We start from the raw sequence: 27,352 nt of genomic DNA on the forward strand, positions 1-27,352 counted from the left end.
GACTGGAATGCAATTGTGGGTGAAGAACCAGAGAAAGGAATTGCTGGCCAATATGGACTTGGAAGAAGAAATGAAAGAGGAGATCAACTAATTGAGTTCTGCTTGAGGCACCAATTAGTTGTTACAAACACACTTTTTCAACATCACAAATGAAGAAGATGCTCATGGAAGGCCCCTGGAGACCTGAGGAGACAACAGATTGATTACATTCTAGTGAAAGCACGTTTTAGGAACCAGATAAAAGATTGCAGGAGCTATCCATCTGCAGACATAGGCAGTGATCATAACCTGGTTCTGATGAAAAGTTCACCAAGATTCAAATGTTTGAAGAAGAAGCCAGTAAAACTTAAATGGGAACTAGAAAAACTGAAAATTGAGGGACTGGCAAAGCACTATGTTCATGAGATAGACAACCTAGCTACAAATTTTCACCATGGTGGAGTAAATGAAGACTGGGATCAAATTAAATCTGGTATATACAAAGCAGCAGGAAAGATAGTTGGAAGAACTGAACTCAAAAACAAGAGGAATTGAATTACAGCAGATATTATTGATGTTATAGAAAACAGGAGATTATACAAAAATGCAACTGATGAACAAGGAAAAGCTGAATACAGAAGACTAAGGAATTTAGTTAATAGAGAAGCTAGAAAAGCACAAGAAAATTTTCTTGAAAAAATGTGCAGGGAAGTGGAAGAAAATATGCAAAACGGAAGAACTGATTTAGCCTACAGAACAGCAAATCAGTTTTTTAACAAACGTAAAACAACACTCTCAGGCACAATAGAAAATAAAGAGGGGAAAATGCTGTTTGGTGAAGACATGGTGAAGAGATGGAAAGAATACATAGAGGAGTTGTATGCCAGAACACCTCTTTCAGAGGAAGTAATAGGAAGAGAAGAACAAGAAGACGAAGATGACACGGGAGATGACATTCTGCAGGAAGAATTTGACAGAGCTCTAAAAGAACTACTGGACAACAAAGCAACAGGTACTGATGACATCCATGCTGAACTTATAAAGAATGCTGGTGACCGCATGAAAATGATGCTGCTTAAACTTATTAGATCCATCTATAACACAGGAAAGATACAGACAGACTTCCAGAAATGTATCATTGTTCCTATACCAAAGAAGGAATTGACTTACCTGGGAAGCAAAATCACAAGGGATGGTAGAAGCCGGAAAGAAATTGCGAGCAGAATACAAAAGGCCAAAATTGCATTTAATCGGAGAAGGAATTTACTCACCAGCAACAACATCAGTCTGAAAAGGTTTGGTTTGGTGTGTGACCCTATACGGATGTGATACTTGGACAATTGGAAGAGAAGAGAGAAGATGGCTAGAGGCCCTGGAGATTGGTGCTATAGAAGGATAATGAAGATCAGCTGGAGAGACAAAGTAACAAATGAAGAGGTGCTTAGAAGAATACAGGAAACCAGATCTCTGTGGAGATATATCCAAACAAGAGGAGGCGAACTTGTAGGGCACATCCTATGACACAACAGCATTGTTGGAACAATAGGAGGAGGAGCTATTGAGGGACGCAATCGGCGGGGACGACCAAGGATATCATACATGCAACAGATCATGAATGACATTGGATGTAAAACATACGCGGAAATGAAGAGAAAAGCAGTCAGAAGAGAAGAATGGCACTCCGCTGCAAACCAACCTCAGGGTTGAACACTTTTAAAAAAAGTCATTATATACAATATGAGCATCAAGGGTACCAACACATTTCCCTGAGGCACACCTGAAGTTATTTCTACTTCTGTTACTTAGATTAGATTAGTACTTGTTCCATTATCATGAATACGACACTTCGTAATGATGTGGAACGTGTCAGATTAATAAAAGGTGTCTATACAAGATATTACATTACATAAAATATTACATGACACTTAATACTTTTAATTTTTTAAATTTTTTTTTCCCAAGGTAACTGTTTCACTTTTTGTGCCCCCGTACAGAAAATTTATTTCCTTAATATATGATTTAAATATGTTGTCCTCTGCATATTTATAGCAAGACAGTGATATGCATTCTTTACTCTCAGGACTTTCAATTGTCTTCCTCTCCACAGATACGCGGCATTGCCAATGATCAGTTCTGATTCATCGAGTCATTAATATAATCACTTCCCAGTAAATATCTGTGTCATGTACTTAGTGGCCATTTTAAAGAAATGTAGCTCAACATATTATTACTATGGCAAAAAAGAAAACAAACATATTTGGACTGTTATTAAATGCATGATGATCAAGCAATGAATGCAGTGCTCAGATTAAAACACAAGGCACAGAAAATCTTTTCTTCCATTATTTATTTATCCCAACTTATCTCCCTCGCTTTATGTTCACAGAACACACTGCTAAACAGCGACGGTAGTAAAAAGATCAATGTTCTCATGGTCAGAAAGAAATATTTTATTTTAGTCAAAGTCAAGTGCAAAAATAACATTCATTCATATATTCCCCTTATATACTCTACTTCTCCAAGGCATGAGACATCCAAGATGAGATGCTGCATCCTAACATATCCTCAGTCCAGTCACAAATTTTGCTTGATGTTCCATACAATCGTACCTTTGATAACAAGTGTAGGTGTGGGTGAAACTGTGTCAAAAGCTTTCCGGAAATCTAGAGATGCTGTATCTACCTGACTGCCTTGATCTGTTCCTTTCAGTATGTCATATAGGAAACTGCAAGTTAGTATTGAAATTTTGTAATTCATGCTGGCTTGCATTCTGCTTGAGGTAACTCATTATGTTTGAGCTTAGGATATGTTCTAAGATTCTACAGCAAATGCATGTCAAGGATATTGGCCAATAGCTTTGTAGTGCATTCCTGCTATCCTTCTTATAGACTGTGCGGCCTTTGATTTCCTCTAATTACTTAGCATGGTTTTTTGTTCAAGGGATCTAAGACAGATTATGGTTAAAAGAAGAGCTCACCTGAAAATATGGTACAGAACATGACAGGGATTCTCTGGGCTATGGAGCTTGGTTCAAACTTATCAATTTCAGTTGTTTCTCAACCCTACTTACACTAATATCTGTATTATTCATGTTTGTGTGGTGTGATAAGTATATTGGATACTACTTTGCTAAGTAACATCTGAAAATGGAGTTCAGAATTTCTGCTTCACTATTCCTGTCTTGTCCCGCTTCACTATTCCTGTCTTGTCCATGAGTCTTTAGACATTAACTTTGGTACTAGCATTATCCTTTACACATACAACCAGCATTTCTTTGGGTTTTGTGGCATCTTTCTATAAGATTCTACTGCGACAGTCACTGAAAGCTTTAGAAATTTCCCTCTTGACAGTCAAACATGTTTCATTCAGCATAGCTGTGTCTAAGGCCCTACAGTTTGTCCCACACACGAGTAGTGAATCGCAGTGATCTATTGCCTGGGCAATCAGTCACTTCATAAATTACATGTGTGTGGGGAAAATTGCAGAGATTGGTCACTGATCATATGGAAATTCCAGGCAATTTGATGGATCGCACATGCGATTTGTGTATGCAACATGGTTGCCTGTCTTGTTAGCAGTGATGTATGGCAATATGGCTTCTCGGTTGAAACTTGTTTATCTAGTTATAGCATGGTTGTGTAGTTTGGTATCGTTTTGCTTTGCCCATGTTGAGAAACAACTTAGCTTTAGAATTTTAGTTATCCAGGGACCATGGAGCACTTCAAGAAGAGAAGATGAACACTCAGATTTTGCAGTGACTAGCATTTTGAAGCTTGTGTTGTAGAAGTAGAATTTAGGGGAAGTTCATAGCAACAATCATGATACAGTGGGCACCATATGATGATTTTCAATTATTTATGAAACAATTAAACATATTATTGATGTTTTTAACTTCTAAACACAATGACATACCATTATAATAAGTGGATATTTTAACATAAAAGTTCAGGGCAAATCTATTACACACTCAAGTGTCTTTAGTAGCTTGTAACTTCATGTAATCTAACTCTCCCTCATATATATCTTGTGTGTGTGTGTGTGTGTGTGTGTGTGTGTGTGTGTGTGTGTGTGTGTGTGTGTTAGGAGGTGAGTACATTTGAACTGTCTGTTTGCAATTGCATAGTTGTGATTTATCACTTACTTTCATTTTTCTTTTATTTTCATGCATCTATATTTGGGTCTTCTATATCGATATCTGCATCAGTATTTCACAAGCCATGTGGTAGAGCATACCTTGTACCACAACCAGTCATTTCCTTTCCTTTTCCATTCACAGATAGAGCGAGGGAAAAGCAATTGTCTATATGCCTCTGTATAAGCCCTAATTTCTTGTATCTCACCTTCATGGTCCATATGCGAAATGTGTGTGGTGGCAGTGGGATAGTTCTGCTGTCAGCTTCAAATGCCGGTTTTTCAAACTTTCTCAGTAGTGTTCTTCAAAATGAATGTCTTCTTTCCTCCAGGGATTCCCACTTGAGGTCCTGAGGCATATCCATAACACTTGTGCAGTAGCAAATCTAGCAGCTCACATCTGAATTTCTTTGAAATCTTCTTCCAATCCAACCTGGTGCAGATCACAAACATTCAAGTAGTACTCCATAATAGGCTCAGAAGTGTCCTATATATAGTCTCCTTTACAGATGAACTACACTTTCGCAAAATTGTCCCGATAAATAGAAGTCAACAATTTGCCTTCCTACCACAATCCTCACAATCTCATTCCATTTCATATCGCTTTACAACGTTATGCCCAGATATTTAAATGATGTGACTATGTCAAGTAGGACACTACTAATGCTGTATCTGAACATTGAGGGTTTGTTTTTCCTACTCATCCACATTAAATTACATTTTTCTACATCAAGAGCCAGCTGCCATTCATCACATCTACTAGAAATTTTGTCTTGGTCATCTTGTATCAACCTACAGTCACTTATCTTCAACACATTCCTGTACACCACATCATCATCAGCGAACAACCGAAGATTGCTCCCTGCCCTGTCTGCCAGATCTTTTACAAACATAGAAAATAGCAACAGTCCTATCACTCTTCCCTGGGCACTCCTGATATTATCCCTGTCTCAATGAACAACCCCCATTGAGAACAATATACTGGGTTCTATTATTTAAGAAGTCTTTGAGCCAGTCTTTGAGCCAGTCAAATATCTGGGAGCCTATTCTGTATGCAAGTGCCTGGATTCTCCCTCATACAGTTTATAACAAGGGTTATGGTAATCAGGAGTGCTGCTATTTACAATATTTCTATACACACATATGCACTGCAAAACAAACTGTAAATACTAGCAGCTAAAAATAAGACCAACGAATGAAAAAGGAACCAAAGACAAACAAGTGCTAAAGAACAGTATTAGAAAGATGTACACAATCCATTTGGTGTCAGTGAAAAATTTAATAAAGTCTGTACTACAAAGTAACCAACATTTCCTAAGAACAGCATTTCAAAACAAGTTTAATAAATTGCAATTCCCATTTCTTTTAATTTACATTTTGCAAGTATCTTTGGGAAAAGCAAGATCAACTGCAACAGTCACTGAAATTACAAGTTTGCCTTCCATAGCAGAACTTCTCGATACAGTGGGGTTCATAGTTTTGGTTGAAACTGCTTGACAAATCACTCGTGTGTGGTAGGGTCGAGCTGGGTGACCAACTGCAGTGATATTGTATGTGACCCATCAGTGTGATCCACTGCTCATGTGTAGGGCTCTTTACAGTGACTGGATATCATGGAGGATGATTCCCAATATGAGCTGTTCTACCAGGTACATGTTTACCAAGTTAACATGAATAATAGCCAGCTACACTGTTATGTAAATTGTTTATGTTTTATATTATTCACAATGAGCCCACTTCTGCATATCGCAATTATCAGATGCTCTGTAAACACATAAGTAAGCTATGGTCTTAATATAACGGTCTTGTAGCTATGATCTGAAAAGCTACAATACATCACTGGGTTTATCTTAAACGTAACATCATTGCTGCATGTCCTGTGTTTTTTAGAATTATTACTTTCTCCTAGGTGTGTACTGGAGATGTATCGAATTTTACTTGGTTTCCATCTATGTTACTTTTCTGACAACTTGGATGACAGTAGATCAGTGATATTACATGTATACATAGTTACCATTATAAATAAGTGATGTGTGAAATTCAATTATTTTTATTATAAAAAAAACAGGACATGTTTTAAACGATGTTACATGTAAGGTAAAAACACCCAATGATGTATTATAGCTTTTCAGATCACAGCTACAAGACCATTATGTTATGACAATCGCTTTCTTATGTATTTACAGAGCACCTGATGATGGCAATATCCAGAAATGGGCTGATCATGAATGATATAAAACAAAAATTTTACATAGCACTGTAGCTGGCTATTATTCATATTCATATTGATTATGTCATTAAAAGACATATTTTGCACTGCAGGCCCCAATGAACAGAAGTTTGTTATCAAGTTGGTGGTCAATTAGTCTTTTAAACCTGAGGCTCAGTTGCTCTTCATGCTCCTTACCACAGCAAAATGTTTCAAGTTACTTGTTAAGATATGACACTGGTGACTCTTTACCTCGTTTCTGAACACACAAACCCTCCTTCCAGTTGCCCTTTGTAATTTGGTAATCACTGTTACTACACCAGCCTCATGATCACTGATACCACTTTCTATGTCGACATCCTTAAAAGGGTTTGATTTGTTACCATTAGATTCGTTATAGTTCCATCATGAGTGGGAATCCAAAATATTTGTTCTAGGTAGTTCTCAGAGAAAGAATTTAGTAATGTTTAGTAAGATGTCTTTTCATGCCGAACAATTACAAAACGGTAATTTTCCCAATTGATTGTTCAATGATTAAGTCGTCTCCAATGATGACAGTATTATTGGAGAACTTATGTAATAGTGAAGTGAGGTCTTCTCTAAGGTTTACTGCTACATCTTGAGGTGAGTGTGGTGGTTGATACAAGGATACGACTAAGTTCATGTCCACCATTGACAGTGAGTCTTTACCAACCAATCTCACATGCAGCTTCAATTTCTATCCCTGTGGATTTCTAACTCTTGTCTACTGCAACAAATACACCATCTCCATTTACCATTAGCCTATCCTTTCAATATGCAGTCTTCAATGTGTAGTGCACATCTGAACCATTTGGGGGGACCCTACAGTATTCAACTCCATGGCAAAAGTTTCACAATTTATAGTCTAGTTTGTCACACAGCCTTTGGACACTCTGGTTCAAGCCTTTCACTCACCTAGAAACTCAGGGGACCACAATCAGTTCTGGGGACAACATTACATATTACAAACTTTGTTGAACCTCTGTGAGCATGTCTGGCCTTCCAAACACCTCAGAGCCCAGACAACATGCATAGTTCATTCCAGAGATAAGAACCAGTCCATCTTTTGCAATTCAATGTTTATTTTGGTTTTAACCTAAAAGATTTTGCCTATTCATACTAGGTATCATCAGTGGTCTCCCACACAAAGGAAATTATTTAGTAATACATATGTTGTTAAGAGATCTGTACATTGAAATTGTCTGTTTGCCATTTTATGGTCATGATTTATCACTTACTTTCTTTTTTCTATCATTTTCATGTGTCCATATTTTGATCTTTATAGGCCCTGGAAGCATTTCATACAGGTCCCCAACAGATATTATATATTATTTATACATTTTACCACACACAATTTTTGTTAAAATAATCACATAGGTTTCTGTGGCCGGAGCCAGTTGACATGAAAGTTTTTGAGCATGAATAAAAGGAAAAAGAAATAAGGAGCAAAATTTGGAAGAAATTGAACCAATCACTGAGGTTAAATGGAAAGCCCTGCTTGCTTACAAAAGAAACCCAAATGAAAGAACTCGAGATGACCTATGAAAAGCAAAGAACAGAGCACAGCAAACATCCAGGAGATGCGCAAATAACTACTGGCTGAATTTATGTGCAGGTATACAGAAAGCGGCCGATTCTGGGGATGCTAAGGCAATGTACGATGGTATTAAGAAAGAAATTGGACCAACTGTCAGAAAAACAGCTCCTCTGAAGTCCAAGATGGGTGAAGTCATTACTGATGAAGGCAAAAAAATGAAACGCTGAGTTGAACACTACCTCAAGTTGTATGCAGCCGAGAACGAAGTTAGCAAGGATGCATGTGACGCCATCAAACAAATGCCAGTTATGGAAGAAGTAGATGCAATGCCTACTATGGAAGAACTCAGTAGACAAATAGATTCTCTTGCTAACGGAAAGACCCCAGGTGAAGATGGAATACCTGCAGAGGTTATTAAGTATAACAAGTCTGTTCTTCCCAAACATTCATATTCACTTATCACAACCAGCTGGGAAGAAGGTTATGTCCCGATGAATATGCGGAATTCGAGGATAGTTACTCTATATAAACAAAAAGGGAACAGAAGTGACTGTAACAATTACCGAGGCATTTCATTACTAAGTGTAGCCGGGAAAGCTTATGCAAGAGTCATCCCAATGCGATTACAAATCTTAGCTTCCAGACTCTATCCAGAATCTCAGTGTGGCTTCAGGCCTGGCCAATCAACTGTAGATATGATCTTCTCCTTACGACAGCTACAAGAGAAATTCCGTGAGCAGCAGAGGCCACTTTATATTGCTTTCATTGACCTTGTTTAAGCGTTTGATTTAGTGAGCAGAAATTGGCTTTTCAAAATGTTGCAGAAGATTGGATGCCCACCTAAACTACTACAAATAATTGTCTTTTTCCACGTGAAAACACAAGCAACAATCTGCTTCAACGGTAAAACATCAGAAGCATTGCCTGTTAATAGCGGTGTGAAACAGGTGTGTGTGTTAGCTCCTACATTATTTGGGATTTTCTTTTCCCTTCTGCTCACATTTACCTTTGAAGACTGTGAGGAGGGAGTGTATCTACATACGAGGTCTGATGGAAATCTTTTCAACATTGCTCGCCTCAAGGCCAAGACCAAAGTAAATACAGTTGTTATTCGTGAGTTGTTATATGAGGACAATGCAGCTCTAGTAGCGAACACGGAAGATGAGCTGCAGTATATAATTAACAAATTACCGCATGCCTGTGAAAAATCTGGTCTACTCATCAGCCTTCAAAAGACTAAGATCATGGCGCAGAGCACTACCAACCTTCCATCCATCAGCATTGATGGCAATCCTCTCCAGTTAGTTGATGACTTTACCTACTTGGGATCCACAATATGTAGAAACTTGTCCATGGACACTGAAATTACTAACAGAATCACAAAGGCATTATCTGTCATGGCTAGATTGAAAAACAGAGTATGGAACAACGGACTGCTTACCACAAAAACTAAATTAAAAGTCTACAATGCTTGTGTTATAAGCACCCTTCTTTTACATTCACATGTTTTCAACACACAATATCTCAGATGATAGCACCGCACTATAGCTATCATCTCTGAAAACTACATATTCATATCTACTTTATTTCTTGATTTATCTAAAAACAAAGATGATGTGACTTACCAAACGAAAGTGCTGGCAGGTCGATACACACACAAACAAACACAAACATACACACAAAATTCAAGCTTTCGCAACCAATGGTTGCTTCATCAGGAAAGAGGGAAGGAGAGGGAAAGACGAAAGGATGTGGGTTTTAAGGGAGAGGGTAAGGAGTCATTCCAATCCCGGGAGCGGAAAGACTTACCTTCGGGGCAAAAAAGGACAGGTATACATTCGCGCGCGCGCGCACACACACACACACACATCCATCCGCGCACACACACAGACACATTTCTTGATTTATTACATTTTATATATCTTTTCATTAACCAAATGTTTGTCAGAATATTGCATCCTTCCCAAATACACAGTAAATTAATAATACCTCATATTTTGGCATACTTGTGTATTTATGTAATGAAAAGTACACTATTTGTACATTGACTATTTAAATATTAATTTAAACTGATAAAACAAAGTCACTGTACTTTAAAAAGTGGTCAATCCCACGTGTTAGGTGACACCACATTTGTAAAATTGTGCCAAAAGATGCTTCTGACAAGCATGCCTAAATAATTGCTTAATAATATTTAACAACAATCTATTATAGTGAGCACACTTGTGAAAAAATACGCGCTTTTTTATGTATGGATAAATCTCTCTCTATATTTATTGGGAATGGTCCGAGTGTGACCAAATTTTTGTAACATTTATTTATTCAAATATTATTGTACTACATTAGTGTAGTCCAGAAGTAATCAAGATGATAAAATCATGTTTGTAGAACTTAAAAACGATGTATTTTTGGTCAGGACAGGCTTCAACCAATGGGAAAGCAGATAGTAGTAGAACACTATGAAAGTTAACTGGAGACCGGGAATTTTTCAAATCAAGATCTCAATGAAGTGTTTCTAGAGACTTCTTTACATTTGTGCTTGAAAGAAGCAGACCTACTTGTGCTAACGAGCAGTTCGATTGTGGAGGTGTTTAATTCTGGGTGGTGAACAGCCGCTACCATACATTAACTTCTGAAGGGACTTTATAATTCAAGCGGTCTGGATATGCTTCAGAGTAGGACTGTAACCTTTTCCACTTGTATTACAGTACTGGGGATAGACAGATTATGAGTTGTTATTCTTTGTGATAATTTGTAAATTATGATGTTAAACTTCGAACTGTTTTGAGCTGGTGAATATTTTGTCTATTGTGATTATGAAACGGACTTAGTTTTGAAGTACATTTGATGACTACTTAGTTTGGTATTTTGCTACAATTCTCACAATGCTCTCAATGTAACTTTACTGCATTTGATAATGGTATCTTCTGTGTCTATTTTAACTGTATATAATAGGAGATGTCCTTTCCTGAGTAAACATTATTCAACATAATTCTATGTCATCTACACCAATTATAGACATTAGAACTGAACCCTTGCTATTAAATTATTCATTAATTTTTATTTTGTATTTCAGTGCATTTTATTAGCTCACAATTCTAACCAATGCATAGACTATTTGACTGCAGGATCACAGCTACAGGTTATTATTTACAGCTAATTAGCTGAGGAGCATGAAAGCAGATGTACATGGCTCAACCTTATGACTACATCAAGCTATTCTTATTAAACAGAGCTGTGCAGTGCCCAAGTACCTTAAGTAGGAGTAGCCACAGGCAAAGGCGCAACTGGTTTGCTCATTTGGAATGCTGTTTAGAAGAGCAGCTACACTAGCAGTAACCATTAGGTACTATCACAAAGCTTACTGGTAAGGTCTGCATCACAATCCCATAACATCTGCTCATGCTCCTTCTCAGCTCTCTCTGTTTCACTGTTAGATTTCCACTCTCATTGCTTGCCCCGTCTAATGGAATGAAGCCTATGAGTCTAAGCACATTTCTGTTTTTGCTTAATCTTACTTCTGTTATAAGTTTTGGAGGTTAGTGACACATTAGTTCCCTGTTTCACTTATAATCTAGAAGAATACATACCTAAATACATTACATACCTTCAAATTCATAATCAATAAGAGGCGATGAACTAGATGTTAATGTCATGTCCATGACACGCAAACATCCATCCTGTGTAGCTAATACAGGCTTGTCAGATGCTGCCCAGTCAATGTCAACAATTTTTACCATGTCTTTTGGGCATTTTAATTGCGAAATACGCTCATAGTGCTAAAAATAAATAAATAAATCAAAATCTTCTAAACTATGAATTTATGAATTTTTGTTACTGTAATGTGTAAAAAGTGGTTGGTGATCAGCAAGTAGCTATATTTAAAGATAATTTGTAGAGTAAATATAAAATTCCTCATTCCAAATCATTACAATTTGTTATACAAATGATTCATGGAACATAAAACTAACAATAATTTTAATTTATATAAAAAGACATAATATCATCACACTTTTAAACAGGATAATTTTCGGAAAGACAGAATATTGGAGCACACTGTTTGTTTAATACGAATGCCAATTGTTGTAGGTGTATTGAGGAAAGAAAGGCAAGACATCTAGAATGATGCAAAATTATATTGACAGGGATGATACACATATTACAAAACACGCAAAACTCAATGCTGACTGCTTCACAACCTGCACCAACTGGATCCTTGCCACCAACACTTTTCCTGTTGTGTCATATCTCTCATGTTTCTCTTCATTTATCTTGCTTTATGCTTTCCTCTTGGAACTTAATGCTGTATGCTTGAGTTTTTTTCTTTTCTACAGCTGTCTCATTAAAATCCTTCTGCATCTACTGCCACATTATCTACTAACCACGTAAAATATAGAAATGACAGATGGTCACAGAAATCTACATATTTACACCGATCTGATTGTACACAAAGGACAGTTTTATGATCTGTATCTAATTGCTTGAACCAGTGTATTACATTATCTTCCATGTTTGTGAACAGCTGCAGCAAACAGGTGTAATTTGGGGGGGGGGGGGGGGGAGGTAATGGAGCTGGTTAATGCTCTCCCCCCCCTCTCTCTCTCACTCTCTCTCTCTCTCTCTCTCTCTCTCTCTCTCTCTCTCTCTCTCTCTCTCTCTCTCACACACACACACACACACACACACACACACACACACACACACACACATTGTTGTAGCATATTGTAGAACACAACATCACAATCCAATTCAAGACACGGTCCAACATAATCAAAACTGTAAATCTAATAACATTTCATTTGTTTCTTTGCTGTCCATATAACAATCAGTTTTCAACATTGTCATAGATTCTAGTTTACATATACAAAGGTTTCGTTAACATATACAAGTGCACACATTGATATAAATAGTGAAGGTCAGAAAAAACAAGCTTATGCTATATATGCTTGAAATTTTCTACTGAATAACAGCTTTTCTCTGTTAATGAATGCTTAAGTTTATTCTTTAAAGTGTTTAAAGTAGCTGTCTTGAGGTCAGATGGAAGTCTGTTAGAAAAGATGGTTCCTACTGTATGTGCACTACAGTCTGCAAACATGTATTTTGGTTCACAAACATTATTACCTGCAGGATTTACATAAAGTAGATCGTTAGTATTTCATATTTTCTGAAGATTTCTCTACAAGGCTCTCTCCTGTTTAACTTGGCTACCACTCTTACTACCTTTTTTGTAGTATGAAGAGCCTGTCTGCATAGACAGGTGGTGCCCCACCCCATATCTCAATACCATACTCAAGATGTGGATGTATCACTCCCAAGTAAATTTCTATCAAGTTATCATGGTCCAAAACAGCTGAGACACTTTTCAGAAGATATACATTTGTACTGATTTTCTTACAAATATGGCCTAAACGTTATTCCCATGACAGGTGTTTGTCAACAATTATGCCCAAACATTTGTGTTTGTGTAGCTAAAGGCCAATGGAGGTGTAGATAGATTTCTACTTATGTTATGACTATAGTTAAGCATAAACTGCATTGTCACTGTCTTCTCTCTATTTATAAGTAGCCTATTTCAGTAAGATAACTAGACAGAAAATCATAACTGATTTCACTACTGTTTTAGTAGTCAGCATATCACAGCTCCAGTTGACAAAAGATGTGTCATCAGCATAGCTTACAACCTTGCAGTTTTGGGGTTCAGTTAAATCATTTATGTACACAAGACACAGAAAAGACCCCAATATACTTCCTTGGGGCATACCACACTGAAGTAACTTGTGGGTTGATTTGATTGTTGCCAACTGTTCATTTCTTTTATAAGTTAGCTTGACACACTGTTTCCTGTCTTTCAAATAGTAGGTAAATAGTTGTAAGGCTACCCCTCTCACCCTATATGCTTCTAATTTATGCAATAGAATTTTACGATTCACAGTATCAAAAGCTTTACTCTATCCAATGTGCCTGTTACCTAGTGTCCTTCATTTAGCTTCTTTAATGTTTCATACATAAAAATTGCTACTGCTGTTACAATAGATCTTCCTTTCCTAAAACCATGTTGTAAATTGTTAAATACACTCCTGGAAATGGAAAAAAGAACACATTGACACCGGTGTGTCAGACCCACCATACTTGCTCCGGACACTGCGAGAGGGCTGTACAAGCAATGATCACACGCACGGCACAGCGGACACACCAGGAACCGCGGTGTTGGCTGTCGAATGGCGCTAGCTGCGCAGCATTTGTGCACCGCCGCCGTCAGTGTCAGCCAGTTTGCCGTGGCATACGGAGCTCCATCGCAGTCTTTAACACTGGTAGCATGCTGCGACAGCGTGGACGTGAACCGTATGTGCAGTTGACGGACTTTGAGCGAGGGCTTATAGTGGGCATGCGGGAGGCCGGGTGGACGTACCGCCGAATTGCTCAACACGTGGGGCGTGAGGTCTCCACAGTACATCGATGTTGTTGCCAGTGGTCGGCGGAAGGTGCACGTGCCCGTCGACCTGGGACCGGACCGCAGCGACGCACGGATGCACGCCAAGACCGTAGGATCCTACGCAGTGCCGTAGGGGACCGCACCGCCACTTCCCAGCAAATTAGGGACACTGTTGCTCCTGGGGTATCGGCGAGGACCATTCGCAACCGTCTCCATGAAGCTGGGCTACGGTCCCGCACACCGTTAGGCCATCTTCCGCTCACGCCCCAACATCGTGCAGCCCGCCTCCAGTGGTGTCGCGACAGGCGTGAATGGAGGGACGAATGGAGACGTGTCGTCTTCAGCGATGAGAGTCGCTTCTGCCTTGGTGCCAATGATGGTCGTATGCGTGTTTGGCGCCGTGCAGGTGAGCGCCACAATCAGGACTGCATACGACCGAGGCACACAGGGCCAACACCCGGCATCATGGTGTGGGGAGCGATCTCCTACACTGGCCGTACACCACTGGTGATCGTCGAGGGGACACTGAATAGTGCACGGTACATCCAAACCGTCATCGAACCCATCGTTCTACCATTCCTAGACCGGCAAGGGAACTTGCTGTTCCAACAGGACAATGCACGTCCGCATGTATCCCGTGCCACCCAACGTGCTCTAGAAGGTGTAAGTCAACTACCCAGGCCAGCAAGATCTCCGGATCTGTCCCCCATTGAGCATGTTTGGGACTGGATGAAGCGTCATCTCACGCGGTCTGCACGTCCAGCACGAACGCTGGTCCAACTGAGGCACCAGGTGGAAATGGCATGGCAAGCCGTTCCACAGGACTACATCCAGCATCTCTACGATCGTCTCCATGGGAGAATAGCAGCCTGCATTGCTGCGAAAGGTGGATGTACACTGTACTAGTGCCGACATTGTGCATGCTCTGTTGCCTGTGTCTATGTGCCTGTGGTTCTGTCAGTGTGATCATATGATGTATCTGACCCCAGGAATGTGTCAATAAAGTTTCCCCTTCCTGGGACAATGAATTCACGGTGTTCTTATTTCAATTTCCAGGAGTGTAGATTATGTTTGATGAAATATGCCTCAAACTGATGTAATATTACTTTCTCTAATAATTTTCCAAGCTCTGAAAATAATGATATTGCCCTGTAGTTTTTCATGTCAGTTTTTATTCCCTTCTTATACACCGGTAGGATTTCAGCAATTTTTAAAAGATCAGGGAATTCTCCATGACAGAGCGTGAGCGTGATATTTATTAAATGTGTCAGAGGCTTAACTAATTCTCCGCTGCATTCCTGTAACAGCTTAGGTGAAATGTCATCCCAATCAGAAGACATTTTAGCTTGAAGTTTTGAAACGGTTGCTAGGAGGTCCCTCTCAGTAATGCCATGGATGAAAAAAGATTGGCTAGTCTTTGTAGCATTTAAATTCGGTGTTTCATTTGTGCCAATTTTATTAAACATCTGTATGAATTTTTCACACACTTCTTTTGGGTCACTTGTTGTACTGTCATTTTCTTTTAATGTTATGCTGGTGTGTTTAAGAGAATGCTGTTTCCCACATTTTTTATACATTGTTTTCTGGGCTGTTGTACTAACACAGGTTGAGTTGCTTATTTGATAGGCATATTTCTGATCTTTAAGGGTAGTCATTGAATCTCTGTATTTTCTTCTGAGCAGTTTGTATTTTGTTAAATAGTACTGTAATTTAATATCTCTAAAGAGGGTGTAACAGTCTTTCATGTTCTCTCTCAGTTCAATGATGTCTGGAGGGAAGTTCTCAGCTTTGTGATTAATAGCTTTGTTTCCTAGTTTTACTAAAGGACATGTTTCATTTAAAGTTTTATTGACTAGTTTATAGAAAATTTGCCATTTATCATTCACATTTGTTGCATTGTAAACTGGTTCCCATTTAATTATATCCACATTCCCTACATAAGTTTCCATAGTAAGGGCTCTCTGGTCAGATATGTCATTTTCTACAATGGTTATGTTTATGTTCTCCTTTGTTATGTTTGTGAAAATGTGGTCAATGCATGTCTGCATTTCTACAGTAATTCTTATTAGTTCTGAGTTTATGTGATAATAGTTATAACACTGAAGGAAGTCAACATAATGCAAATAATTAATGCTATTATTTAAAGAGTATATCTTGTGTCTTCAACAAACAGCATGTTTTTTTATACACTGATGTCTCCTCCAGTAGGTCCTCCAGACAACAGAAAAATTCTTCAATATTGCTTCCAGGTGACTCATATAGAGCAGCTATAATCAGGCTGTTGTTTCCTAGTTTTAAATTTATTGCTGCAACCTCAAGTACCATTTCTTTACTCAGATCATCACTCTATTTGACTTTTTCACACACTATATCATTTCTGCTATAAATGCCTACCCCTCCATTCCCATATTTTTTCCATAAGTAGAAATAATATATAAAATTGACAAGACTTATTTACAATTTAATTCGAATTTGTAATTATATTTTGAAAAATTATTGTCATTATTCTTATTCATACAATTTATTCTGAAAACATTCGACACAAGGTATTTAATCATATACTTGAAATTCTTTGGATGTTAAATAATCTCTGAACTGCAAGCTTTTGTATCTTTGCACTTAATATCCTCAGCATCACCTGATTCAATTTGCCTACATTCCACTATAGTTGTTATACTTCTGTTGAAATTCATCTTATAACCCATTTTCAAGAGTTTATCCATTCCATTCAATTGTTCTTCCAAGTCCTTTGCTGTCTCTGAAAGAATTACAATGTCATCAGCAAACCTCAAAATTTTTATTTCATCAATTTTCACCTTAACTTTATTCCCTTTCCAAATGTCTCCTTGGTTTGCTTTACAGCTTTTTCAATGTACAGACTGAAAACTTCAGGGATATGCTGCAACCCTCTCTCGCTCTCTTCTCAACCACTGCTTCCTTTTCATGTCCTTTGATTCTTGTAACTACAGCCTGGCTTCTGCAAAAATTATAAATGACCTTTTGCTCCTAGTATTTTATACCTGCTGCCTTAAAACTTTCAGAGAGTGTATTCCAGCCAACAATGTCAAAAGCTTTCTCTAAATCTACAAATGCTGTAAATATAGGTTTGCTTTTCTTTACTTTATCTTCCAAGATATGTTGTAGGTTCAGTACTGCCACACGAAATCCTCCAGTTCTCTGGTACTCAAACTGATCTTCCCCCAGGTCAGCTCATACCAGTTTTTCCATTCTTCTGTAAATAATTTGTGTCAATATTTTGCAGCCATGACTTATTAAACTGATGGTCTGGTAGCATTCACACCTGACAGCACCTATCTTCTTTGCAACCAGAATTATTACACCTTGAAGTCTAAGGGTATTTCACCAGTTTCATGCATCTTGCAACAGTCTTGTCAAGACTAGAACTCCCAAGGATTTTTAACAATTATGTAGGACCTCCTTTCTGCCTGGGTCTTTCAGTGCTCTGTCAAAGTCTTCTTTCAGTAACAAGTCTCCATTCTCATCTTCACCTACTTCATTTTCTCTTTCTATAATACTGTCATCAAGTTTTCTCCTTTATATATATATGTCTGCTTGTCTGTTGAAATTAGCAGAGGTTGAGGCCTGGCGGGTAACGGGAAGAGAGGATATACTGAAGGGCAAGTTCCCATCTCCGGAGTTCTGACAGGTTGGTGTTAGTGGGAAGTATCCAGATAACCCGGACGGTGTAACACTGTGCCAAGATGTGCTGGCCGTGCACCAAGGCATGTTTAGCCACAGGGTGATCCTCATTACCAACAAACACTGTCTGCCTGTGTCCATTCATGCGAATGGACAGTTTGTTGCTGGTCATTCCCACATAGAAAGCTTCACAGTGTAGGCAGGTCAGTTGGTAAATCACGTGGGTGGGGGCTTGGTAACCAGCTACAATGGAGCGGCCGGGATGATTGGGTTTGTGAATTTTAAGAAGAAGGTAGAAGGTAGGGGTGCGGGGTGTCGGTGGGGTCAGGAGGTTGATGGAGTCAGGTGAAAGGTTTTGTAGGGGGCCTAAGGTTCTGAGGATTCCTTAAAGCTCTGCCTGGACATCAGGAATGGGATTACCTTGGCAAACTTTGTATGTAGTGTTGTCTGAAAGCTGACGCAGTCCCTCAGCCACATACTCTCAACGATCAAGTACCACGGTCGTGAAACCCTTGTCCGCCGGAAGAATGACGATGGATCGGTCAGCCTTCAGATCACGGATAGCCTGGGCTTCAGCAGTGGTGATGTTGTCCTTCCCCCCCCCCCCCTAAGGTAAGTCTTTCCGCTCCCGGGATTGGAATGACTCCTTACACTCTCCCTTAAAACCCACATCCTTTCGTCTTTCCCTCTCCTTCCCTCTTTCCTGATGAAGCAACCGTTGGTTGTGAAAGCTTGAATTTTATAATCTTCCAGTTTTCTCTTCTTTGCTTAATACTTGCTTGCCACCTGAGCCACCTGCCTTTGATATTCATACCGCTGCTTCTTTTTCTCCAAAGGACTCTTAAATTCCCTACAGGTGGCATCTATCTTTCTGCTAGTCATGCGTGTTTCTACAGTCTTGCATTTATATTGTAGCTACTTTCACTTGGACAACTTACCACATAATTGTTAACGATCCTTGTCAAAACTATTGCAAGATACACTGAAGAGCCAAAGAAACTGGTACACCTGGCTAATATCGTGTAGGGCCCCCGTGAGCACAAAGAAGTACCACAACAGATGTAGCATGGACTAGACTAATGTCTGAAGTAGTGGTGGAGGGAACTGACACCACAAATCCTGCAAGGTAAGAGTACGAGAGGGTCGAGATCCCTTCTGAACAGCCCTTTGCAAGGCATCCCTGATATAATCAATAATGTTCATGTCTTGGGAGTTTGGTTGACAACAGAAGTGTTTAAACTCAGAAGTGTGTTCCTGGAGCCACTATGTAGCAATTCTGAATATGTGGGGTGTCGCATTGTCCTGCTGGAATTTCCCAAATCTGTCGGAATGTGTAATAGACATGAATGGATGCAGGTGATGAGAAAGGATGCTTATACAAGCGTCACCTGTCAGAATTGTACTTAGACATATCAGGGGTCCCATATCACTCCAACTGCACACACCCCACACCATTACAGAGCCTCCACCAGCTTGAACAGTCCCCCACTGGCATGCAGGGTCCATGGATTCACAAGGTCGTCTCCATATCCGTACACATCCATCCGCTCAATACAGTTTGAAATGAGACTCATCCAATGAGGCAACATGTTTCCAGTCATCAACTGTCCATTGTCGGTGTTTATGGGCCTAGGTGAGGCGGAGGAGGAGGAGGAGGAGGAGATTAGTGTTTAACGTCCCGTCGACAACGAGGTCATTAGAGACGGAGCGTAAGCTCGGGTGAGGGAAGGATTGGGAAGGAAATCAGCCGTGCCCTTTCAAAGGAACCATCCCGGCACTTGCCTGAAGCGATTTAGGGAAATCACGGAAAACCTAAATCAGGATGGCCGGAGACGGGATTGAACCGTCGTCCTCCCGAATGCGAGTCCAGTGTGCTAACCACTGCGCCACCTCGCTCGGTCCTAGGTGAGGCGTTAAGCTTTGTGTCATGCAGTCATCAAGGATATGCGAGTGCCCCTTTGGCTCCAAAAGCCCGTATCGATGATGTTTCATTGAATGGTTTGCACACTGACATTTGTTGGTGCCCAGCATTGAAATTTGGAGAAGGTTTGCACTCCTGTCACGTTGAACGATTCTCTTCAGTCATTGTTGGTCCCGTTCTTGCAGGATCTTTTCCGGCTGCAGCTATGTCAGAGATTTGATGTTTTACTGGATCCCTGAAATTCACGGTACACTCATGAAATAATTGTATGGGAAAATCCCCATTTCATTGCTACCTCGGAGATGCTGTGTCCCATCGCTCATGTGCAGAATATAACACCACATTCAAACTCACTTAAATCTTGATAACCTGCTATTGTAGCAGCAGTAACTGATCTAACAACTGCGCCAGACATTTGTGGTCTTATATAGGCATTGCCAACCGCAGTGCCATATTCTGTCTGTCTGCATATCTCTGCATTTGAATACGCATGCCTATAACAGTTTCTTTGGTGCTTCAATGTACACAAGACTAGTGAAATAATCTCAAGAATTCAAGAAGGATGTCATAATTCTGGTTTCAAAGAGGACAGGTGTGAATATTACCAAACCATTAGTTTAATAACTCATGGCTGCAAAATACTGACACAAATTATTTATGGAAGAATGGAAAAACTGGTAGAAGCTCACCTTAGGGAAGATCTGTTTGAGTTCCGGAGAAATGGAGCAACTCTTGTGGCAGTATTGAATCTCATTTTTTAGACAGCTATATTTCCTTTCACACATTTCACCTGCTGCATTTTTATTTTCTCCTCTCACCAATCACATTCAATCTTTCCTGTGTTATTCAAAGATTTCTGCTTGGCCTCTTCTTTTTACCTATGAGTTTCTCTGCAGTTTCACTACATCATCGCTCAAAGGAACCCATTCATCTTCTATTTCTTCTGTTTCTCTTGTTTCGGTCCAACATTGCACAATGCTTCCTCTGAAGCTCTCCACAACCTAAGCTGCTTTCAATTTACCCAGGTCTCATTGCCTTTTTGGAGTTTCATCAGTTTAAATCTGTAGTTCATAAACAATAAGTTATGGTTAGAGTCCACATCTGCCCTGAACACTCTTACAGTTTAAAATATAGTTTTGAAATCTTTGTCTTAGCATTACACAATCAATCTGAAACCTTCTAGTGTCCACATGTCTCTTCCACATATACAACGCTATTATTCTTAAATCAAGTGTTGCAATGATTAAATCATATTCTGTGCAAAATTCTGCCAAGCAGCTTCCTCTTTCATAGCTTCCCCCCTATTGCATGTTCTTCTACTATTTCTCCTTCTCTTCCTTTTCCTACTATCAAACTCCAGTCACCCAACACAATTAAATTTTCTTCTCCCTTAACTACATGAATACTTTTGTTTATCTCATCATACAGCCTTTCAATCTTTTTATCATCTGAGAAACTACCTGGCATACAAACTTTTACTACTGTAATGGGTGTTGGCTTCATGACTATCTTGGCTACATTAATGCGTTCACAATGTTGTTCATAGTATCTTAACCACATTCCTATTTTCTTATCTATTATTAAGCTTACTCCCACATTACTCCTATCTGATTTTATGTTGATAACCTTGTACCGACCAGATCAGTTGTCTTCTTACTAGCACTGTACTTCACTAATTTGCACTGTAACTTCAATCTATACATTATACTCCTTAAATTCCCTAACTTATCTACTCAGTTAAAGGATCCAACATTCCATTCTCCAGCCCAAAACATGCCAATGTTGTTTTTCCTAATGGCAACATTCTTCTGAGTAGCCCTCATCTGGAGATCCGAGTGGGGAACTTTTTCCTGACAACAACATCCTTCAGAGCAGCCCTCACCTGGAGAACTACATGGGGGAACCATTTTATTTCCAGAATATTTTACCCACAAGGATGCAATCATCATTAAGTAATACAGTAGAGCAGCATGCTACAGGGGAAAAAATTACAGCTCTAGTTTTCCCTTTCTTTCAGCCATTTGCAGTATCAGCACAGCAAGACCATGTTGGCTAACGATACAAGGCCAGATCAGTCAGTCATCCAGACTGTTCGACCAGCAATTACTGAAAAGGCTGTTGCCTCTCTTCAGAAAAAATGGGTAAATCTGGCCTGTCTACAAACACTGCTCTATTGTAGTGGCACCTACAGTAAAGTTATCAACACTGTTGAGGTTCACAAGCCACCCACTGCACCTAGGCAAGGTCTGTGGTTGATGGGACAATGGGGAGGGGGGTGTGCCAACACTCATAAAGGTAATAAAAAGTGCTAAATGGTGGAAAATGACAGAAATATAAGAAACACATCAAATAAAATGGAAGCTGTTTGGGCTATAGTAAAGAAACTGGAAGTACCACAGTAAGAATGCACAGTCTCATGGCAGTACTGTTGAATAAAATGTTATCGGGCTTCCAGTTGTGTCCAGTGGTTAAAATGCCATGAGCTTACAGCCAAGCGCTCCTTGGTGATTCACAAGTGGTATGACATACCACTTTGTGGCCAAGGAGTGCTTGACCGAAAGCTCATGGTATCTTAATCACTTGGCACGGCTAGAAGTCTGAAGATTTTATTCAGGAAGTAGAAAAATTAAAATTGATAATCTAAAACTGAATGAAAATCTGTTGAATTACCGAAGGATGTAGCTAATATGTTTAACAGTTATTTTGTAAAGGATTCAGATAACTCATTCAACAAAATATTTCCCATACACATCACACACACCTGACATCAAAAATTAAGCAGAAACACAATATTTCTCACGACAGTAAATACACAGGAAGTACAGCAATAAATCATGCTACTACAATCAAAATACTCCTAATATACTTGTGCAAGCACAAGCTCTGAACCAGTGACTTGCATGTTAATCTGTCATCCTAAAATGGCAACTTTCCAACAAGCTTAAAAACTGCTCAAGTGAAACCACTTCACAAAAAAAGAAAGCTACATACAGGTGCCAAACAACAGACATGTTTCATTAATGTCTATATTTTGAAAACTTCTAGAAAATATTTTGCTTAAGTAAATATATAATACCAACAGAATTACAACTTGGCTTTAAAAGAAACCACTCAAACAAAACGACATTTTTTTCTTTTCTTTTCTATACAAAATGCTACAGGCACTATAGAAACAGGTACATACCTCTAGCATATTGCTAGATTTATCATAGGAGTTTGATACATCAATCATGATAATTACACAATAAGATTAAGCATTGGGGAATCAGGGGAGAGGCATGTAACTGGATTAAATCATAAGATTAAGCATTGGGGAATTAGGAGAGAAGCGTGAGACTGGATTAAATCATACTTCTATAAAAGAAAACAGATTACAGAGATAATATACAAAGTACATGGCAGTCAACACCCATGAGTCAAATTTATTAATAGTTTAGTTAAACATGGCGTGTGCACCCCCCCCCCCACCCCCACCCCCCCAGTTCCATACTGAATTCCCCTCCTGTTGTTACTACATGTAAATGATTTGGATATAAACAGTAGTAACAGAAAACTATATCAACTTGCAGATGCGAACAGCATTGTGATTTCAGTAAGTACAAAGGAAACCTATGAAAAAACACTATGGTTGTCACAAGAAATGTAGCACAGTGCTTTGATGCAAACAACCTGATTATAAATCTGGAAATAATTATTGCAATGGACATATTCACTAACCAGTACAGGACATGAGCTAATCCTTGTATTGAAATAAATGGACAAGCAATTGGAAAAGCAGAGAGTACAAAATTCTGAGTACACAACACAGACAAACGGGATTCACATGTGGACTAAAGAAAACTAAGCAAAACATGTTTCATAATACAAATACTACGAAACTGTATATTATATTATAATCTTAGTACCGTATATTTTGCTTATGTTCACTCAGTATTAGACTATGTTGCAGTATTTTTTGGAAACTGTGGAGCAAATCTGGAATCATTTACATTACAGAAAACAATAATTGGCTAATGGAAGGGGTAGACAAAAGATCATTACGCAGACAACTATTTCGAAAAAATAAGTCTACCACTTTTATGTATTTACAAACTAGAAAATGTAAATATTATAAAAGAAAAGCTTAACAGGGACAGTCCCAACATCAAATGTAATGAACCTGTACACAGTTACCGCACACGACAAGTAACTGACTTACAACGAACAAGAATAGCACTAATCCAATTACACAAACTACTGCTTAGTGCCTCATGGACATGTAACTCACTGATCTCCAACAAAGCTGCTATTCAGAAATGCTTTGTGTAAGATGTTGCATTGATCCTGCTTCCTTGAAGACATGGTGTCCCCATAACAGGATATGAGTCATTTCTGTAGGATTTCAGAAATTTAGATCATCTTTGACACTATGTGCTCACCAAACACTGACATCAACTGCAATGCAACTTTCTTAACTTTTCAGTATATGTTTCTGCCATATTGTATCCTTCACTGCTGTAATCTGGCAGGGCTGAGAGAACTGTCGATCCACATTAAATGAATTCCCTACAATTGTGTCTGAAACATCTCTATATCGTAAATATTTTTTTCTTGTACCACTATATGTATTCCACCAAAGATTTTTTAATGTATTAATGAAATATTTTTACTAATGCATCTTTGTAACAGTTGCGAAGTAAAATCTCCACGTGCACAGTATAAGGCACTGGTGCTGACTAGAAAGTTCTTAAAGCAGTTTTTCTTTTGCTGGTGTTATGCCTTCTATGTTAATAGAGATAATCATTAAGTGTGGCTATAAAAATGACTCAGAAGTGGATGATTCTGGTTTAAAAGAATTCTCGCATGCTGACTATCTTATTCTATCCATCTAAGGCACAGACTTTGAATCAGTGGAGAACACCTCCATGAATGCCCTTAAGCAACTTTCCAGATACAACAAAAACCAACTTAATTCAAAATCATCAAATACACATGTTTGTGCTTTTCATTTGAGATACAGTGAAGATAGTCCCAAATTAAAGACAGTATGGTCAAGTGTTGAACTGGAACACTGTGAGAGTCCCCCCGCCCCCTCCCCGCCCCCGCCCCAAAAAGAATAATAATAAAAAAAATTCCTAGAGTGAAACTTAATAGATCTCTTACTTTAAAGAAGCATTACATGAACTGCAAGTCAAAAGTTTCCAAAAGAAACAAACTTCCATGGAAACTGGCCAGATCACTGTGGGATACTCAACCTGAGACTATAGAAACTACTGCAGTGGCTGACACTATTCTGCGGCAGAGTATGCATGTCCTGCCTAGCATAATTCGATACATGCCAAACAGGCGGATATAGCTGCAGAATCGTAACAGGTTGCTTGAAATCAACTCCAGCCAAATGGCAGGAATAGCACCACTTCCTATTCAAAGAGAAAGAGCTGCAAATGACGAAAGGAAGACAGTGAAGTAGGAGATAACCCATCCCTGTATGGGCACAAACCACACCTATCATAACTGAAGTCAAGGAGTAGTCTCCCCTGAACATTGATGGCATTGAGCCACTGCTGGGAAAGCTAGGTTGCACCTATGGAGGGCTACGATCTACCTTCCCCCTGGCTAGAAGAGAGTTTCCGAAACTTTACTTTCTGGATATAATGTGTAATGGATGACTCTAAAGTTCCTGAACAGACTGAGGTCTGCAGTTGTCAGATCAAAGGTTAATTTGGCACCTTGAGGCTACACTGATCAAGATGATATCCAGTGTGAAAATGGAGAAGACCATGTTGTTCATCATACGCTTCAATACCATCTGCATCCAGCCTCCTGCACAAAAGATGAACTTAATCAAGGAACAGGAAGTACAGAGGAACTTGTTGTGACTCGCCAATCATTCAAAGTGCCGCCACGCAATTACGTGCATCCTCTACGTGCGGCGCTGTCTACCAGCCATGCAGCAGCTGCGCCACCTAAGCGGCCAGCCAGGCAGCGGCCGCTAGACTTGGACTCAGTGCTCATTCGAGTGTTACCGTGTTCATATGTATTGCTTGTCAACTTGCTCTGTGACTTATATGTGTTGTGTCGTTTTGAAATGTGTGTGTTCAACTTGACGTTATAACAATTGGCAACGAGGATGGGATTTTTCCTTTTCACCGTTGACCCACAGGCTTCCATGGCTACTGTCGAGCAACTATTGCAAGGTCCCACTGAACAGCAAACAGTTCTAATCGGCGATTCGCGATTTCGTCACGGCGTCAAATGCGGGGCGTTTCTCGTCGTTGGCTATACCTCCCTTTCCTCCTTACGACGAGACGGCGGAAGACTGGTCTGATTATGAAAAACGTCTTCGACAGCACTTCTTGGCATTTCATGTCACGGACAAACAACCATGTAAGTCTCTGTTCCTTTCCTGGATTTCGCCTCAAATGTATCGGTTGTTGTCGCAATTGGCTCCTCTGAAAGATCCTGCATCTTTGTCCTTTGCTGAAATGTGCTCACTTCTGTCCGTCTACTTTCAAAAGCAAACGCATGTAGTAGCGTCTCGTGTTGCCTTTTATCATTGTCAAAAACAGCCGCATCAATCCTATCGCACTTGGGCTGCTGAACTTCACGGCCTCAGTCGAAAGTGTCAATTTGTTACTGACGTTCACAAAGAATCCTATCCCGATTCCATGGTACGGGATGCTATTATCCGATCGGCGCCCGACAGAGAAGTTCGGCAAAGTGTCCTTCAGTTGGCAAATCCGACTCTAGATGAAGTCCTCTCCATCGCGCAGTCTTTTGAAATTTCTCGTGCCGCTGGGGCGCAAATAGAGGCGTGGGGTGATGTCAGGGAAATACAACCTCTGTGCACTGTTCACAACGCGTGCGGCGCATCCCCGACGGCTGACGTGGCCGCAGTGCGCTCCCACGCGCAGCCTCGGTCTAACCGTAAACAATCTGCTAAGAAACTGCAGCAAAACCCCTGGAAACTTCCTTCACGTCCACGGTGTTTTACGAAACATTCACCCGAGGATTGTCCTCAACGTTGGGCTGTGTGTCACAATTGCAAAAAGAAATGTCATGTGTCTTTCGTTTGCAAATCCGACCACATACATGATGTTCATGAACATGACGCTGATTCTGATTCTGTGTTGTCTGTCAATTGCACTTCTTCCCTTTCAGGGAAGTTATTCCTCGCTGTCCAAATCCTTGGTCGAGATGTTCGCATGCAGGTGGATACCGGTTCTGCTGCCACTATAATTAATTCTCAGATGTCTCTTCAGTTGGGTTCTCCACTCCTGTCACCTGTTACTCGGCAATTACGGATGTACAATAAACAGATGATTTCTCTCTTGGGACAATTTAATGCTGAGGTATCTTACAAATCCGTCGTTCGCACTGTTCCCATATTTGTGGTCGACCAGAGTAACACAGAGAATCTGTTTGGTTTCGATGCCTTTCGCGTTTTTGGGTTCTCCATAGATGCCTCTGCCAATATCGTCT

At 39.6% G+C, this 27,352-nt stretch overlaps 1 protein-coding gene across 1 annotated transcript in view; it reads right to left on the reverse strand.

Moving 5' to 3' along the window:
* Window positions 1–27,352, reverse strand: part of LOC126252119 (WD repeat-containing protein 11-like) — a 226,656-nt gene that overhangs the window by 41,531 nt on the left and 157,773 nt on the right. The window contains exon 17 of the mRNA XM_049952988.1: window positions 11,485–11,656. Within this exon, the coding sequence (XP_049808945.1) occupies window positions 11,485–11,656 (172 nt within the window). The remainder of the gene's footprint in view (window positions 1–11,484; window positions 11,657–27,352) is intronic.

This window comes from Schistocerca nitens, chromosome 1 (assembly GCF_023898315.1).
Source record: "Schistocerca nitens isolate TAMUIC-IGC-003100 chromosome 1, iqSchNite1.1, whole genome shotgun sequence".
In the NCBI taxonomy this organism is placed as follows: Eukaryota; Metazoa; Arthropoda; class Insecta; order Orthoptera; family Acrididae; genus Schistocerca; species Schistocerca nitens.